Source organism: Theobroma cacao, chromosome 4 (assembly GCF_053813885.1).
Source record: "Theobroma cacao isolate CCN51 chromosome 4, ASM5381388v1, whole genome shotgun sequence".
NCBI classification, from domain to species: domain Eukaryota; kingdom Viridiplantae; phylum Streptophyta; class Magnoliopsida; order Malvales; family Malvaceae; genus Theobroma; species Theobroma cacao.
The window spans coordinates 36,021,479-36,040,706 of NC_142642.1; the positions used below are offsets into that span (position 1 = coordinate 36,021,479).

General features: G+C 35.3%; 1 protein-coding gene and 2 pseudogenes across 1 annotated transcript; 1 reads left to right on the forward strand and 2 right to left on the reverse strand.

The window, feature by feature from the left end:
* Nucleotides 1-3,517: 3,517 nt before the first annotated feature.
* On the reverse strand, nt 3,518-6,203 carry LOC18602811 (uncharacterized; annotated as a pseudogene).
* A 1,747-nt stretch (nt 6,204-7,950) lies between these two features.
* On the forward strand, nt 7,951-8,374 carry LOC148763356 (Plant self-incompatibility protein S1 family). The gene is given in 2 exon segments (XM_088805788.1): nt 7,951-8,298; nt 8,300-8,374. Coding segments are annotated over 2 exon segments (423 nt in total).
* A 1,803-nt stretch (nt 8,375-10,177) lies between these two features.
* Nucleotides 10,178-15,182, reverse strand: LOC18602812 (uncharacterized; annotated as a pseudogene).
* Between the last annotated feature and the right edge of the window lie 4,046 nt (nt 15,183-19,228).

Consider the following 19,228-nt stretch of genomic DNA (forward strand, 5'->3'; position numbering starts at 1 on the left):
TACAAATTCCCTTCTCTTAGCCAATCCTTAGATTAAAGATATAAAGAAAGAAGTTAACTTGACAAATGTTTGTTTATTTTGATGGACGTCCCAAGTTTGAATACTGAGATAGATGGAATGAGATTCATGCTGCTTTTCAATTATTTATCAAAAACAAATTAATAAGGTATAGTTTTGATTGAATATTATACCTATAGGCTTAGGAATATTTATTTCTTGCTGAGGTTTAATTTTGTAGTTGTTGGTAAAAATTTATTTTCTTGTATCATGTTTTGGTACATGACCATTTGAAAAAATGATAAATGTATGTATTTTCCTACTTAAAACAGTCAAGGTTGAATCAGCTTCTTTCTAAATAAAAAAATACAATAATTTAAATAAAAAACTTTTATGCATAAAAAAACATCATAATAAATTTAGCAAAACAATAATTTACACTACAGTTTTCACATTTATAGGAGTAGTGCAAATTCAGAGACTTAAGAGAATTACACCTTAATTTTATTATTAGGATAAAATATCTTAACACCTTTTAATTTTATTCATAATTTCACACTGGTTCATTAGTTTCAAAATGTACTGAAAAGAATATCTTTCGTTCCACATGACTCCATTAGTTTCCGAAATATACAATCTACCTTAAAACAATATCTTTCATTTGTTTTTGAAATATACAATCTATCCTAAAAGAATATTTTTCGTTGGACAATTAATGTTTATATTAATTTGATGACGTGATAATATTTTTTAAATAATTTTATCTTTCATTAATTTTAAAAATTATTATACTATATAAATTATAATTTTTTATTTTTTATTTTTTTCTCCTATTCAAAAAAAATTCTCTCTCTTACCTCTTCCTACGACCGGAGCACCAGATCCGGCTTTAAACAGGTAGGCCAAATCCAGCTCCGGCTACATCTCCTTCCCCTGCGCTCCATAGAGGAGCTGAACCCCGCACACTGCGCTTCCTAGGGGAGCACAAATCGCCCAAGGGGGGGCTCCCTTAAGGAGTGTCTATCCTTGGGAGCGTGCTAGAATCTAGTCAGATATGGCCATGGATGGTGAGATCCAGTCGTGGGGTGGTCAGCCAACCACATTGTTTGAGAAGAAAAATATAAGAGAAAAAATAAAAAGTATTTTAGTCTTTTCATATTTATTTGTTAGTGGTGTATAAACTTTTGAGTCTCATTGTTTATTTTGAAAATTAATGGACTTACTTGAAATTATATTTGAAAGTTATGAGATTTAGATATTTTACCCTTAATATTAATATTGAACCAGATTTTTTTTAAAAAAATTATTTTTTAAAATTACTTTGAGTTATACGTAAAAGAGGGAACTGAATTGAGATAAGTTCCAAATTAAATGAATATTATATTGACTCAAGAATCACCTCATGTCAGCCAAAATAATAGCTGCTTCAACTTGCCAATCAGATTCCCTCATATGATTCCAAGAACAGACTGCTTTCTTCAAAGCATTTCATCTTTATTTTCTACCACATTAATGGCTACTTTAATTGGATACTCTATTTGGCTAACACCCCTGAATATGACTCTGTCAAGGTTCTCATATATCAGATGAAAGCCCATTTTACTGCCATATAATTTTGCCATTCTGCTAACCAACAGAAAGCAGTTCGCCAGCAAACATGAATCCTTCAACTACAAACTTCTTGCTGATCATGAGGTTGCTGCACTTACATGTTGATAACATAAACTAAAACAAAGTTGCTAGCTAGGAGAGATTGTCTACCAAAAAGTAGTAGCAAGGGTTGATTATACTTATTTCTATGTAATAAAACCAAACCTGTCTCCAATAAGGATTTATGTATAAAACTAGAGCAAAACAGCAGAATGATTATGTGAGTCACAACGAAACTCGCTTTGAAGCTCTTCATATTAATTGAACTTTCTGGTTTCAACACTAATGGTCCTTGAGCAACTGAGCAAGTTTTTGGCAACGGTATTTCTTAAAGAAAAGGATTACCCTTTTTTTTTTTGAAAGGCAAGAAAAGGATTACCCTTATAGGATGGATTTCCAATAAAGCTGCAGGAATTCATTTTCTTAAACAGAGGTATGGCAGGAATTCATAATCTCACCCCTTTCCCCTACTAACTATTTTTTTTTGCACGTCTCAAACAATTTTTTTAAATTGGTGGGAAAAGGCGATAGAATTCAATTTTGGATTGAAGAATGGATTGAAGGAATCATCCTGCAACATGAGTTCTTGAGAATATACGCTTTAGCTCTTAACAAAGTAGGGAGAATCAATGAGTACGGGAACTGGCAAAACAAAGAATGGAAATGGGAGGTCCAATTGAGAAGAAGAATTTTTGGGTGGGAGGTGGACCAATGGAGTAATTTCAATAATCTATTGGAAGAAATACAACTCAGTGCTGATATGCCAGACATCATAGTATGGAAAGGCACCCCTTCAGGAGAGTGTTCTGTCAAAAATTTCTGCTATCAATATCTGAAAGATGACAACAACAAAAATAACTTGTGGAAGAATGTGTGGGTCAATTTAGCTCCCTTCAAAACAGAGATCTTTGTGTGGCAGGTTCTTCAAGGGAGGGTGGCTGTCAAAGAAGAGCTTGTGAGACGTGGTTTGATGAATAGGAGTGCTGCTTTCTGCCCTTTGTGTAATGAGGCTAACGAGACTGTTTCACACCTTTTTATTCATTGTAAAAAATCCTGGATGATTTGGTCAAGCTGGTGCAACAAATGGGATATTGCTTGGGTCATGCCGAATGACACCGCTACTCTTTTTAATTCGTGGAACGCGGTTGCTATTAAAGAATGTGAAATCTCGATATGGAAAATGGCTTTCTACGCTGTGGTCTGGTCGTTGTGGCTATTTAGGAACGATCGTTTTTAACGGGAAACATTGGGATCAGGACCAAGTTTTTGAGCTTATCAAACTCCGAGTAGCTACATGGGCCAAGGCTAAATGGCCATTTTTGCAAAATAGTGTTCTGGACATCTATAGAACACCAAAGGCAGGAGTAGATATCAAAAAGATTAAAAAAGAGAGACCCGAGGTGCGATGGAAAGTGCCAAAGGAGGGGAAAATGAAGTTTAATGTTGACGGCGCTGCGAATGGGTGTCCGGAAGAGGCAGGAATAGGCGGGATTTTAAGGGATGATAATGGGACTACAAAAATGATCTTTTCTAAATCCATAGGAAGAGGTGATTCAAATTTAGTTGAAGTGTTGGCAATAAGAGAAGCTTTTTTACTTTTTTCAGCATCAAGATGGAGAAACACACATATAATGGTGGTTGAAAGTGACTCCAAGAATGCTGTTCAGTGGATTAACGAACCTGAAAAAGCCCCATGGAGGATGAGAAGGTGGATCCTTCACATTGAAATGTTAAAAAGAAAAGTGGTTCAATGGGAAGTTCAGCATGTCTTCAGGGAAGCCAACCAGCAAGCTGACAACTTAGCAAAAACAGGGATAGGAAGAGTTCAAGATCTGCTTAACGTTTGGGGGGAGGCTTCTAATATCAACGATTGAGTCTGTTGAGAGTCTACTTTTGTCTCATCTTCTCTTGCAGGTGTTGAGGCAGAGGATTTACCTTTAAGGGTGGTGAACTTTTTCTTTTTTGGTTGAAAGCATTAAATAGATTTGTTGGCTTAACAGGGGAACGTCTCCTTATTCTTACAAGCCTTTGAACCCTGTGTTGATGATTGGGTTTTGCTGTGTTTTTCTTTTTGTTCATTTAAGGTTGGTGTACAGGGTCTTTTTGCAGGTGTGGTTTTTGATCACCTGGGTGTTGGAAATGATTTTGTAGGAGTACACCACCTTTATTTTGTACGGGGCATAATAGGTAAAATTTCTGTAAAGAGATGAACTTTTGTTCCCATTTCTTTTGAATACTATGGAAATTTCAAAAAAAAAAAAGGTAAAGGTCCGGTTAAGTTATTGTATGAGAAGTTTAATTCCACCAAACTTAACAGGCTTTCAAATGTTGTCGGGATCTTACCACTCAAATGATTGTTATTCAGTAGGACTTCAAGCAAAGCAAGTTTCCCAAGCTCCGATGGTATACTGCCTGTGAGATTGTTAAAACTGAGGTTCATTGCAATCTGCAAGCTCGAAAGAAAACCCAACTCTGTAGGTATCTCACCAGAAAATACATTGCCACCCATCTGCCGCTCAATCAAACGAGAAAGGCTTCCTAAAGATGCAGATATATTTCCAGAGAATTTATTTTCTGATAGTTTTAAAAGCTCAAGCTGGGAAAGGGTTCCAAGCTCATTTGGCAGGGAATCTACAAAACCATTGTGGCTGAGATCAAGTCGTTCAAGCATCTTGCAGTTAACAATCTCTGATGGAATCTGTCCTATCAGCAAATTAGACGAGACACTTAAAAGCACGAGTTGAGATAGTTACCGATTTCCTTTGGCAACTTAGAAGTGAAGTGATTGCCAGCAATTTGAAGCCTTTGAAGCTTTCTGCAATTTCCAATCTCTGCAGGAATTGGCCCAGTGAAATTGTTGTCATCCAATCTGATAGAGTAAAGATTCACCAGATTGCCTACTTCTGAAGGTAAGGTACCTGAGAGCCTGTTTCCAATTAGATTAAGTCTTTCTAATCTCTCGCAGTTCTTGATCCCAGTTGGGATATTTTCATACAGCTTATTAGCCCCAAGGTTTAAGAAAACAAGGTTAGCATACCGAGAAAGATGAGGAGGTATTTTTCCTGTCAGATGGTTGTCTGAAATTTCAAGCAGCGAAAGAGGACTGTATACTCCAAGCTGCTGAGGAATGCTACCACTCAGAGAATTTTCAAAAAGCCGCAACACAAGCATTTCAGTCAAATATTGAAAACCATAAGGAATGGGACCTGTGAGATAATTGGTTGCAAGGTCAAGCATTGTCAAGTTCCTCAAGCTACTAAGCTCGTTTGGTATGACTCCTCTAAGCTGGTTGTGGAATAGGTTCAATGAGTATAGACCCTTAATCTTGCTGAACTCAGTTGGGATCTCACCAGTCAAATAATTCTCTGAGAAATCAATTTCTGTTGCAAGAGATAGATTCCCTATCTCCCTTGGAATGCTTCCATTTAATTCATTCATGTAGATGTACAACTTCTTCAGCAACTTGAGTTTTCCAATCTCCATGGGTATCTGCCCCACAAGGCCATTTGCTATCAAAACAAGGGTCTGCAGGTTCGAACAATTTCCAAGTTCCTTTGGAATAAGCCCTGTTAGCTGATTATTCCATAACCATATATCAGTCTAGTTTTCCAGCATTCCGATTTCCTTGGGCAGTTCCCCTCCAATATGGTTTAGGGCACGGCCAAGAAATTGTAAGCTCTGACATCCCCTTATTTCTGCAGGAATTTTACCAGAAATTGCGTTGTCACCTGCTCTGACAATTCTCAATTTCCGGAGATTCCCAATAGAACGAGGCAATTGTCCAGTCAAATTATTGGTGTATGCCACAAACTCATCAAGTGAAAACAAATCCCCAAGCTCCACCGGAAGAGAACCAGAGAGTTTGTTATTGCATATATTCAAACTTCTCAAATAAGAAAGCGTACCTAATTCACCAGGGATTGGACCACTGAACTGATTATTTTTCAAATGAAGGAACTCAAGAAGTGAACAATTTCCAATTTCCTTTGGAATATGTCCCAGGAGCTCATTATAAGACAGATCAAGATATGATTGGTGGGTCAGGCCACCAATAGTAGGACTCAGGGTTCCAGAAAGATTCATTGAATTCAAATCAACAGAGCATACCCGTGGCTCGTAGGCTGAAGTGCAATTGACGCCTATCCACCTGCATGGGGTCTCATCAGTGGGCTTCCAGTTTCCAAGATGGTTGAATTCATCGAGAATACTATTCTTCAACTCTAACAGGTATGTGCCCTCAGAATTCAGCGTCTCTGAAACACTAAAGACTAGTGTCGCAACGAGTAACAACTGCACCAACCTACTCCAAAGAGACTCCTTGGTTCGAAATTGCTCAACATTTTGATGTACGTACTAAAGAAGAAAACAAATGCAGATTTTGTGATTCTTGATTCAATGATCTATACGTAAAAGGAAAAGAAAAACGTTTGTTCAAAATCCATTGATCATTTGAATATATATTTTCTTTAATTTATTGACTTGACAGAATCTATTCTGTCAACCTCCCTTATTAGATAGAATCGTATGGTAGAGGACCCCAATTCTACTAAGACCATCGTATTTCATCAGTGCTGTTAATCATCGAAGCTCTGCATTGGAATTTCGCACCAACCAGGCGCATTAGTAATTAATCAATGAATTAATGATGAGGAATTAAAGTTCATTCATAATGATAAATCAAAGTATTCACATGTTCCACACGGTGTTGCAGAATATAACCAAAATATTCATCATTTTAACATGGAATTATTTTGAAAAGAATGCACCCACAGAGCATTCTCTAAAAGAAGAAAAAGACACTCATGAGTCTCCAAGAATATTGATGTTGAAAGGTTCCCTGGTCCAAAAGATATGATTTTAATAATTAGAACACGATTAACGACTAAGGATATTCAAGATTATTTTAACGAGACCTTGTTCTTGGTCCAGTGTTTGAGATTAAAATCTTCTTCTTTTGCTAGATTTACATTTCTTTGCTAGATTTTCCTGTCGGGAACTAAATAGCGTGTGACTGAAGGCTATTACTATTATTTGTCCCAAACCAAATTCACAACTCCTAGTAGCACCACCATGTAAGGACAAAAGAAAAAGCACAACGATAAAGAAAGATGTTGACTGGGCGACCATAAAAGTCAGGGCTTCCAAGGTCTCGAGGAGTTTTCAGAGTTAATGTGGAAGATTTAATTGGTGGGATATTGAATATATACTTAAGAGGCCCTGGGCATTGCTGCTGTGAGATGGTTAGCTTCTTGCCAAATATTATGGTTATGACACAAATGTGGAGATTGAAGTTGATGCGAAAGCTGTAATAAAATGTGATAAAGAATTAGTAGTACCCAATTCACCAGGAATTGGACCACTGAACTGATAATCATTCCAAAATTAAAATAGAGAAAAAAATTTAACATAACAATAAATTACACTACGATTTTCACATTTATGAGTAGCACAAATTTGGAGACGGGGGAGAATTACGTCTCATAATTATAGATTAACATGGAACCAGAAAATTGGAGGCAAAAAGAGTTTTATTGTTAAAAAATGACTTTGAGTTTTTTTTTTTTGGAAAATAAAATTACTTTGAGTTATACATTAGAGAGGGAACCGGGCTTCTCATATTGTCTTTGATTTACCCACATGTTTTATGACTGTTTCTCATATTCTCTTGCATTAAAATGGGTTTCTCGGCTAAGCCATATTTGTACTAGGATTGTGTTTCTCTTTGCTATATTTTATGTAGTGGCATTTTAGTTTCAGGTGTTTGAATCATGGTGGGTAACACTCAGCTCTACTCTTACACTGTAAATTTCAGTGAAATATATATATTAAATAAATCTTACTTTCGGCAGAGGAAAAATATAAAATAAAAGAGGGAACTGAATAGATAGAAGTTCAAAATTAAATGAACATTATACTGACTAAAGAATCACTAAATGTGACACCGAACATTTGGTTCATTGGTTGATATATTATTTTTTTGCCAAAAGAGCAGGGTTTGAGTCTTCCCTCCCCTAATTATAAAAAAAAAAAAATTTAAAATCACCAAATGTGAGTCAAAATAATAGCCGCATTAAATTGCCAATCAGATTCCCTCGTATGATTCCAAGAACAGACTGCTTCCTTTAAAGCATTTTCATCTTTATTTGCTACCACATTAAATGACTAGTTTAATTGGATGCTATATATGGCTAATAACCCTGAATCTGACTCTGTCAAGGTCTCATATATCAAATGAAAGCCCATTTTACTGCCATATAATTTAGCCATTTCTGCTAGCCAACATAAAGCCGTTTACTCGCAAACATGAATTCTTCAACTACAAACTTCTTCCTGATCATGAGGTTGCTGCCTCTAACATTGATTTTCATCGCGAGCGAAGCGCGTTTCAAGGTACCTAAAGCAGATGTAATAATCTCTAATGATTTGAACGCAGGCTTAGACCTCACCATCTATTGCAAATCCAAGAACTCTGACCTCGGCGTGCTACTTCTTCCTTACCACAACGACTTCAAGTTCAAGTTCCAGCCGAATTTCTGGGGCACGATGCAGTATGACTGCAGCATGCAATGGAAAGGAGCCTTCCGTTGGGTCGATATTTACATACAAAACAGGGATAGCCCCCTTTGTGATCGTTGCTTGTGGAATGTAAGGGCCAAATGGTGCCTGTATGTTTAATTATAAAACATCCAAATACGATATCTGCTACCCGTGGAACATAGATCCTTAATCACATCAATATTCGCAATAAAGATTTACCTCATGAAATAAAGGCGCAAATCATGTTGATTGTGTGATCTGAAATTTCTTGCTGATCATGTTTATAATAATTTATTGATTTTTTTTTTTTGAAAATCGTAGGGCTAATGTCAATTATCTGTCTATATGCCTTATAGAAAATTTAAGTTATCGAGTTTGCTTGGTACAGATGTGCAGAAAAAATTAACTATTATAAGCAAAAATGCATGGATTTTTCAACCGATGACCTTCCAATATAAGTAGTAGCATCCTGCTTTAAAGGCAGGTGTTATCGATTTGCTACTTCCTATAAGTTATTACCTGAAACAGAAGTTAGCCTAAAAGGTTCTACAAAATGTTTCCTGTCCCTTAATATGCATTGCACCACTTGTGAAGCTATTGATTTGATTTTCAAGCCCCTTTGTATGGAAAAAGCATATAATTCTACTCCAAAAAAAGGTTTAAAAAAAGTATAAATTGGGGAAGAAGAAGAAGAAGAAATTTGCTCTGTATTATGGAAAATTTCTCAAGAAAAAATCTAGATTCTAACATAATACAACGTTTAAGTGAATCATAATCTTAGTAGATCAGGCCTCCTCTAAATTCCAAACAACAAAGGAAACTCTGAATTTATTCAATAAGGGCAGCATAATATGATCGTTACGTATTTTTTTTTTAAAAGTAATATTTTTTTTGAAAGATAATTTTATTTGTTTCCACAATTGATAAATTTCATTAAAAATCTAAAATTGTAATGATTGTTACATATTATAAACCAAAGTTGTTAGGATACAAATGATTCAAGAAAAATATGTACTTTTAGATGGTGGGTTATGCTTTATGATAACTCTCATCAGTTATAAAATTCTTTTGCCTCTTAAAAAAAAAAAATTGTCTACCAGGAAATAGTAGCAATAGTTGATACCTATTTCTCTGTAATAAAACCAAGCCTGTCTCCAGTAAGGATTTATGTACAAAACTGCAGGAAAAGCCAAAAGAATGATTATGTAAGGGACAACGAAACTCACTTCGAAGGTCTTCATGTCAATTGAAGTTTCTGGAGCCAACACCCAGGGGCGGAGCCTCTTTATGGCCCTCTCCAAAACTTTTAAAATTTTTTTCATAAAATATAAGAAGTTTTTAAATTTTTTTATATATTCTATTACTAGCTCTCTTAAAATAATGTTTTATTTAATAATTATTATAAATAAAAAATAATAAAATAATTTCACTTATCTCATTCAATTATAATTTTTTTAATTTATATTGTTATTTTTATTTGTTCATATGTTATAAGTTTCTATAAATATTCTTTCTTAAATTTCTACAAACTATTAATCATATTCTTTTTTTTTTCTTTTTTTGTTATGTAATATATGGTATCTACCTTCTACTTGTTATATTCTTTTTTTTTATGTTACACAAATTTTATTTTCTATGACTTTAATCTTTAAAAATTAATAAATTATTATATAGTTCTCAAATATAAATTGTAGTATTACATTGTTACTTAAAATTTCATCAACGTATCATTTTTTTATTAATCCTAATTATGTAAAAAGAAATTAACTTGAGTATATTTTCTTTATATGCTTTACATTATATGTTTAGTTAAAATGAAACTCTCTTGAATATATAGTATTTAAATAATTCTGATTATATAAGAAAATATTATTAATTTTATATATCGTTTTTAACTATTTTTATTTTACAAATTATAGTTTTGTATTTAGTTTCATATTTTTATTATTGATTGAATTTAACATATTAATTTTTTAAAATTTTTAACTCTTACTCAATTATGTTTGACCCCCAATAAAATTTGGCTAGCTCCGCTCTTGCCAAAACCGGTTGTCCTCCAACAGCAGAGCAAGCTTTTGTCGGTGGCATTGGATAAAGAAAGAGGATTTCCCTTATATGGTGGATTTGCGAAAATGCTGCAGGAATTCATGTTCTTAAACATCGGTATGGCGGGTAAAGGCCCGCTTAAGTTCTTGTATGAGAAGTTGAGTTCCTCTAAACTCAATAGGTCTTGAAATGTTGTAGGAATCTCACCACTCAAATGGTTGTTATTGAGCAGGAGGACTTCAAGCGAAGAAAGTTTCCCGAGCTCCGATGGTATATTGTCGGTGAGATTGTTGTAGCTGAGGTTCATCGCAATTTGCAAGCTTGAAAGAAAACCCAACTCTCGATCTATCTCTCCAGAAAATAGATTACCGCCCATCTGCAGCTCAATTAAATGAGAAAGGCTTCCTAAAGATGCAGGAATATGTCCCGAATATTTATTTTTTGAAAGTTTCAGAAGCTCAAGCTGCGAAAGGTGTTGAGTTTTAGGTTGACTAGAATTCTAGATCTTATTTGATTAGGATTTTTATTTGTATACAATATTAAGTAGTTGTATGGTTTTAAACTTCTTATTCCACATCGAATCCTAATCACATTCTACTTTAGACTTTTATACTATAAAAGTGAATTTTTAGGCTTTAGAATTGAAAGTAGTGCTTTGAGAGCTCTAGAGAGGGAACATCTTGTAACTCTATCTTTTGCTCTAGGTGGAGCTAGAGTGGTTTGAGTGAATGTTCTTGGGAGGTTATTGAGGAAGAATGTGCAAGAGATCTTGGGTTGTTTTGGAAAACCATAAAGGTCAATTTATTGTACTTTAAATTCTCAATAATAGAAGAACAGTTTCACTCCGTGGACGTAGGCAAGAGGCCGAACTACGTAAATTCTTGTGTTTTTTTGTTTGCTTATTTTCTCTGGATTTTATCTTTGTTGATTCTTGGGCAATTTTCACAACAAACTGGTATCAGAGCTTCAGGTTCGGTAAATTCAAAATTCAACAAGGATGTCGAAAGTTACTAGTTCTACGAATTTTTCAATTGAGAAGTTTGATGGGAAGAATAGTTTCACGCAGTAGTAGAGAAGAATGAAAGATCTCCTTGTACAGCAAGGTTTAATGCGTCCCTTGCTAGGAAAGGAGGAAGGGCAACCAGATGACATGAAGGATGTTGAATGGGTAGAGTTGGAGCAAAGGTATGTGAGCACTATTCAGCTTTGCATTGGAGATAATGTGTTTAATCATGTTATTGATGAGGATTCTGCTTTAAGATTATGGGCAAAGTTAGAGAAAATTTACTTGGCGAAAAGTCTTTCTAACAAGTTGCAGCTTAGGCGAAAGTTGTATCGCTTAAAAATGGAAGAAAATGGAGACCTCATGAAGCATATGAATGAATTCGATGGAATCATTGATCAGTTGAAAAAGGTTGATGTCAAGGTGGAGGAAGAAGAAAAGGCACTATTGTTCTTGGCTTCGCTTCCAGACTCCTATGAGGTATTTGTGGAATCTCTTATATGTGGGATGGATACAATAACGTTAGAACAAGCATAAGCAACGTTAATGTCTCGTGAAGCCCGAAAGAAAAGTAAAGAAGGGGATAGAGATCCAAATGGCTTGGCATTAGTAATTGAGGCTAATAGGAGAAAGTCAACTAGTAAGGGATCTAAGGGTGGCAAGTCTAGATCCAACAATGTTCAATGCTTTAAATACAAAGGGTATGGGCATATTAAAAGGGATTGTCCTACAAAAGGAGATGAAAGTAACGAGAACAAAGGTGAGTGTGCTTTCGTTGCTGAAGGTGATGATTGTGATGTCCTTACAATTTCAGAAAATATGGATGCAAATTCTGATTGGTATTTAGATTCTGCTTCTGCTACTCACATATGTTATCAAAAGGATTGTTTTGATTTACTTCAAGAAGGGGTGGCTGGGAATTTGACTTTGGGTAACAAGTCAATAGTGAAGGTCATGGGTATTGGAGTGGTGAAAATCAAAATGTTTGATAGGGTTGTGCGCTCTTTGGGTGGTGTGGCCTATGTCCCAAAGATGCGTAAGAATCTAATATCATTGAGCCTGTTAGACTCCAAAGAGTATGGATATTCTGCTTGTGATGGAGTAGTAAAAGTCACACAAGGCGACGTGGTCCTGATGAGGGGGAATTTGCATAATGGCTTGTATCGTCTAGAATGTGAGGCCTCGAAAGGATGGGAACAGTGCACAAGGGATGGTAGCTACCAAAGTGAGATTTCGTTTGTCGATGAGGTGATGAAAGGTTCCCATGGTGTAGACGATGGTGAAAGGACGAAAAATCTTGCCAGTAGTGAATTGGAAGGGTCGTCGAGGTCCCTTTCCGAAGTCAATTAGTGCCATTGACTTGACGGCTACACAGGTGCATTGGCCGTTTTGTGGAATCAAGTGTTGGACCATGCTTGATTCGGTATGTGTAGTCATAGTAATTATAAAGGCTAATGATTTAGAAAGTCTTGTGCTTGGAGAGTTGTTCAAGGTGTTGGAAAGTAGGTGGAGTTAGGAAGTTGCAATTAGGTGTGACTAGTGGAAGAGGTTTAAAGAGTTTGAATTCAAGTCAAAGGTGGAGATTTGTTGAGTTTTAGGTTGACTAGAATTCTAGATCTTATTTGATTAGGATTTTTGTTTGTATACAATATTAAGTAGTTGTATGGTTTTAAACTTCTTATTCCACATCGAATCCTAATCACATTCTACTTTTGACTTTTATACTATAAAAGTAGATTTTTAGGCTTTAGAATTGAAAGTAGTGCTTTGAGAGCTCTATAGTGGGAACATCTTGTAACTCTATCTTTTGCTTTAGGTGGAGCTAGAGTGGTTTGAGTGAATGTTCTTGAGAGGTTATTGAGGAAGAATGTGCAAGGGATCTTGGGTTGTTTTGGAGAACCATAAAGGTTAATTTATTGTACTTTAAATTCTCAATAATAGAAGAACGGTTTCACTCCGTGGACGTAGGCAAGAGGGCGAACCACGTAAATTTTTGTGTTTTTCTGTTTACTTATTTTCTCTGAATTTTATCTTTGTTGATTTTTGGACAATTTCCACAACAAAAGGGTTCCAAGCTCATTTGTCAAAGTACCTGAAAATCCGTTATGACTGAGATCCAGTCGTTGAAGCGTATTGCAATGAACAATCCCGAGTGGAATCTGTCCTTTGAGCGAATTGGACGAGACATTAAAAATTACCAGTTGAGACAATTTGCCTATTTCCTTAGGCAGCTCGGATGTGAAGCGATTGTCTGCAATTTGGAGCCGTTGAAGCGTTGTACAATTGCCTATCTCTACAGGAACTGGTCCTGTAAAATTGTTCCGGTCCAAATCAATAGTAGAAAGCTGCACCAGATTGCACAAGTCCGAGGGAAAGCTACCGGTAAGCTTGTTCCCAGCCAGACGAAGTGCCCATAAATTTGCACAGTTCTTGACCCCAACGGGGATATTTCCGTAGAGCTTATTAGACTCAAGGTTTAACCAATAAAGTTTAGTATGACGACTACGATGAGGAGGTATTTTTCCTGTCAAATGGTTCTCTGAAAGTTCAACAAACTCAAGTGAGCTGTAGAGTCCTAGCTGTTGAGGAATGGTACCTCTTAAAAAATTGTTAGAAAGATACAAAGCAGACATTGCAGGAAAATATTGAAATCCATAAGGAATTGGACCTGTGAGATAATTGAATGAAAGATGAAGCACTGTCAAGTCCTCAAGCTACAAAGCTCATTTGGTATGACACCAGTAAGTTGGTTCTCGAAGAGGCTCAACATGCGTAGACCATTTATCCTGCTGAACTCAGTTGGGATCTCACCTGTCAGATAATTTCTTGAGAAAGCGATTTCTGTTGCAAGAGGTAGATTCCCTATCTCCCTTGGAATGCTTCCATTCAATTTATTGGCAAAGAGATGAAAATTCTCCGAAAACTTGAGGTTCTGGCACAACTCAGTTGGAATGCCACCCGTCAAATAATCGTTAGAGAAATCAATCTCTGTTGCAAGAGATAAATTCCCAATTTCCTCTGGAATGTTTCCTTTCAATTCATTATTGTAGAGAAACAAGCTCTTCAGCAGCTTTAGTTTGCCGATCTCCATTGGTATCTGCCCCACAAGACCATTTGCACACAAAGCAAGGGTCAGAAGTTTCGAACAATTTCCAACTTCCTTTGGAATAAACCCTGTTAACTGATTATTGCATAACCATACATCGGTCAAGTTTTTCAGCATTCCTATTTCCTTGGGCAGTTCCCCTCCAATATGGTTTAGGGAAAGGGCAAGCATTTGTAAGCTCTGACATCCACTTATTTCTGCAGGAATTTTATCAGAAATTGCGTTGTCACCTGCTCTGACTATTCTCAATTTCCGGAGGTTCCCAATAGAACGAGGCAATGGTCCAGTCAAATTATTGGTGTCTATCACAAACTCATCAAGTGAAGACAAATTTCCAAGCTCCTCCGGAAGAGGTCCAGAGAGTTTGTTATTGCATATATTCAAACTTCTCAAATAAGAGAGCTTACCCAATTCATTAGGGATTGGACCACTGAACTGATTATTTTTCAAATGAAGGAACTCAAGAAGTGAACAATTTCCAATTTCCTTTGGAATAGGTCCCAGGAGCTCATTATAAGACAGATCCAGATATGATAAGTGGGTCAGGCCGCCGATACTAGGACTCAGGGTTCCAGAAAGATTCATTGAAATCAAATCGACACACCACACCCGTGGCTCGTAGTCGGAAGTGCAATTGAAGCCTATCCACCTGCATGGGGTCTCGTCAGTGGGTTTCCAGTTTCCAAGTTGGTTGAATTCATCGTGAATACTCTTCTTCAACTCTAACAGATATTTTCCCTTAGAATTCAGCGCCTCTGAAACACTAAGCACTAATGTCGCAACAAGTAACAACTCCATCAACCTACCTCCAAAGAGTCTCCTTGGTTCGAAATTGCTCAACATTTTCATGTACGTACTAAAGAAGAAAACATATGCAGATTTTGTGATTCTTGATTTAATGATCTATATGTAGACCGTTTGCTCCAAATCCATTGATCATTTGAATATATTTTTTCTTTAATTTATTGACTTGACAGAATCTATTTTGTCAACCTTCCTTAGATACAGCAGTAGATGGTAGAGGACCCAAATTCACTATCATATTTCATCAGTGCTGTTAATCATGGAATCTCTGCATTAGCATTTCGCACCCACAGGCGCATTAGTAATTAACCAATGAATTAATGATGAGGAATTCAAGGTCATTCATAATGATAATCCACAGAATTCACGTATTCCACACGGTATTGCAGAATGAAACCAAAATATTCATCATTTTAACATGGAATTATTTTGAAATGAATGCACGAACATAACTTTTTCAAAAAGAAGAAAAAGGCATTCATGAACCTCCAGGAATACTGATGTTGAAAAGTTCCCTGGAATAAAAGATGTGATTTTAATATTTAGAACACGATTAACGACGTCCAAGGATATTCAAGATTATTTTGACAAAGATGGTTTGCTTCTTCCCAAATATAAGGGTTATAACGCAATGTGCAGTTTGAAGTTGATACTAAAGTTTTAATACATATGATAAAGAATTAGTAGTACCCAATTCCCCAGGAATTGGACCACTTAACTGATTATCATTCAATTCAAATAAAGAAAGACCAGAAACCATCTAATTCCAATTTCAAATCTCGAGAGCAATGGACACCTACCCACCCACATGGTGTCTGATCAGTTGATTTCCAGTTAATTTCCAGGATTCTTCACTTCGTCGTGAAAACTGTTCTTGAGCTCAACCAGGATTGGATTGGCCATCCCCGGCCCTCCAAACTACATTTTATATGTTCTAAGAACATGCCAACAGTCTGACCAAAGGAGGGCAGTACAATTTATTATTCAAATTTATTGTGGTGCATTACAAGAAACAAAAAAAGCTAACTATACGTGTCAATTTAAGGAAGAAGAAGAAAAACTCAAAATGCCCTTAAACATTTAAGGGTAAGGTTAATTTAAAGGATAACCTTTGGAAAGTGAATCTCCAATAGCAAAATGTACTATCATATAGAAGATTATTTTATAAGGTTACATATTACGAGTAGAAATTACAATTTCAATCAAGTAATTTTTAATATACATATCAAATAGTATATCCGTTGAAAAAATCAATAGACAATTAAACAAACGACTAAATCAAATAAAATTAACATAAAATTAGATTCAATCCACATATGATGAGATTTGAATTTGAAATGTAAAAATAAAGATACAATTAAAGTCATCTAAATTAAAAGAGAAGGAAAAAATCCGGTAAACTTGTGAATGAGTTATCTCCCTCATTTAAGAAATTTAATAGTAATAGACTAATAGGTAGGGTTTGGATTAAAGGACTCAGGTTTTATTTTTTTCGAAATATAACTCAGGCTATTAAATTCTAAGCCCAAGAACATGTATAAGAATGTAGGACGCGGTGGAACGGTAACTAAGTCCAAAAGCTTCAATTCGTCGGCTTTGTTTCCAAGCTTTGAGCTTAGCTTGGACCAAGTTGTCTATAACCACTTCTCGTCATGTACAAATCGATGGGCTTTTCAAATAGATCCTAGCTATCTACTGCCTTCAAGAATATCAATCACTATTGGGCTGACAACCCAGACGTTTACATTTCTGGTTAGTTCCTCCCCATTGATCCACTGAACCCAATAAAAGCAGAATGATAAGTTAATTGGAATTAATAAAACTACGACTTTGAAGCATTTGTCTTTGTAAAGTATTCTAAATACAATCTGATACTTCAAAAGTATGAAAATCAACGTCCAACTTTAAAGTTGTACTGTGTTTTATAATTTCACAACATAAATAAGAAAAGAAACTCTGAATTTATTCAAAAAAAGATACATAATATATTGATTACATATTTTAAAACAAAGTTACTAGAAGAGTTTATTTTATTTAAAATAAAAATATAAAAAATTTGATTGAATATAATAGAAACATCAAAACTTATTTAAATGATTTAAAATTTTTTTAAAATATTATTTTTTATTAAAATATATATATATATATTGCTCTTTTGGACAAAGCCAGGCTGTCCCAAGTCTCTGGTTGAGCTGGCGGGTTGTTACGTGATGCTTCTCTTGCCCTTTGTCGTTGGTGCGTATCTTCGGCTGATGCTCGGAGTATTGCTCTCACTTAACTCTGCTGGCCAGTCTGTTACGATTTGAGAAACTTCATCTTCGAGTCTTGATTCTGAGGATGCTTGTGTTTACCGCTTTTCGAGGGAGTAGCTTGCTGCCTTGGTCTTTTCTGCGTGCTTTTTGGGTGTCCTTTTCCTTCTGGCCGGCTCGCTTTGGTTGCTTCCCTCTTGAAGTCTTTTGTTTCTGATTAGTGGCAGAGCTGTTTTTGTGTAGGCTGCCAATTGCTTTTGATTATGAGCAAAATGCTCTGTATTGAGTAACTTTTAGAGTGTTTAGGTTCTTTATCTTGTAATGCTACCATTCCTCTCAAGTATAATGGCACAGCTTGAGGAGTCTTTTGCGGTTAAGTTTAAGACTCAAAATGGCATGTTGATGTTGTGACTTGTGATCAATAAAAATCACTTTTCAAAAAAAAAAAAAACAGTTTATTAATATTGGAAAATCTATTATCCATAATAGAATTTCTTTACCCTTAAATATATGTCATATTTTAGAGGTTGTTGGTTTTGCAATGTAAAATAAAAAAGCTAATAATATATTTGATGACAAAGTAAAAGAAAAATGAATTCTAGAATTTGAAGGCCCTTGATATAGACCTCCGATTGCCGATTATGTTGATATGATATGTACAAATGGGTCTTGTTTTCAAAGGATGGATGACAAATGGATCATTTAATCATATGAAGGCTACATAATGCGGAACAATATGTGTACACGAGAAAAGTAGGAAGAAATAACTTGGACACTCTACATTTGTTTCGTTCAAATCGACAACAGTGAGAAATGAGCGTGAGCGTCCAGGATGAAGAAAAATTTATATCAAATTTCCATGAGGGTACCTTTGATGCTACTGATTTCTTCTTGTGAACAGTGTCCTGCTGTAGCAGCCGGTTGCTCTTATTACTGGGGAGATATCAAGGGCACTGGAATCTTCTCCTTATAACTCTACTCGAGAAAATTTTACCTATATTAAGAAATGTTAGATGAATTTCAATAAACGATAATAAAGGGTGACACATGTCATGGCAACTTGTACATAAAGAATATGTTACGGTTACATGTAGACAAGAAAGTTTGAATTAATTTGAATGGTAAATCATAGCAAAGAAATTTTTATATTTTCTTTTCATCATAGCAAACATTATAATTTGAATTTAGAATTTATACTCAAAATGCATTTTATCTTTTATTACTTGAATCAAAATTCAATTTGGTGTTAAGATTCTAATTGGCACTTGCAATAAGAAATTATGATTGAAAATAATTATAATCAAAGTATTTATTATTTTTACTATTAAGAACCAATTCATTATAATCAAAATTGTATTTTTTTTTTTGACATATATAGGTCAATGGTAATACTAATCAACTCTAAACACCAATTATGTTGATTCAAATCCAAAGCATTTTGGATTGTAAACATCAGTTTATTTATAAATAATAAAAAGATGCAGATAATAATACTAACAGAAGCGATGACAGATGTAAGTATCATCGGGAGTGGTAATGGTATAGCAAAATCCAGGAGCATCTTGCCCGTATTTAATGCTGCAACCATTGAAGCATTCGTCTATTGCGCAACCTCCGTGGGCGACTACATCACAACTGCCAATAGCATTTGCCATCATTGACTCAGTTTGCCTGTGCCCAAATAATTTATATATTTATATATTATATATGTGGTGAAATTTATATATAAATTTAAAAACCCTATTTTTCACTATTGAGAGAAGATACAAATATACTTTAAAATATACTCTAAACATCTAAGATGAAAGGCTTTTCATGACTATGTGCTAGGAATAT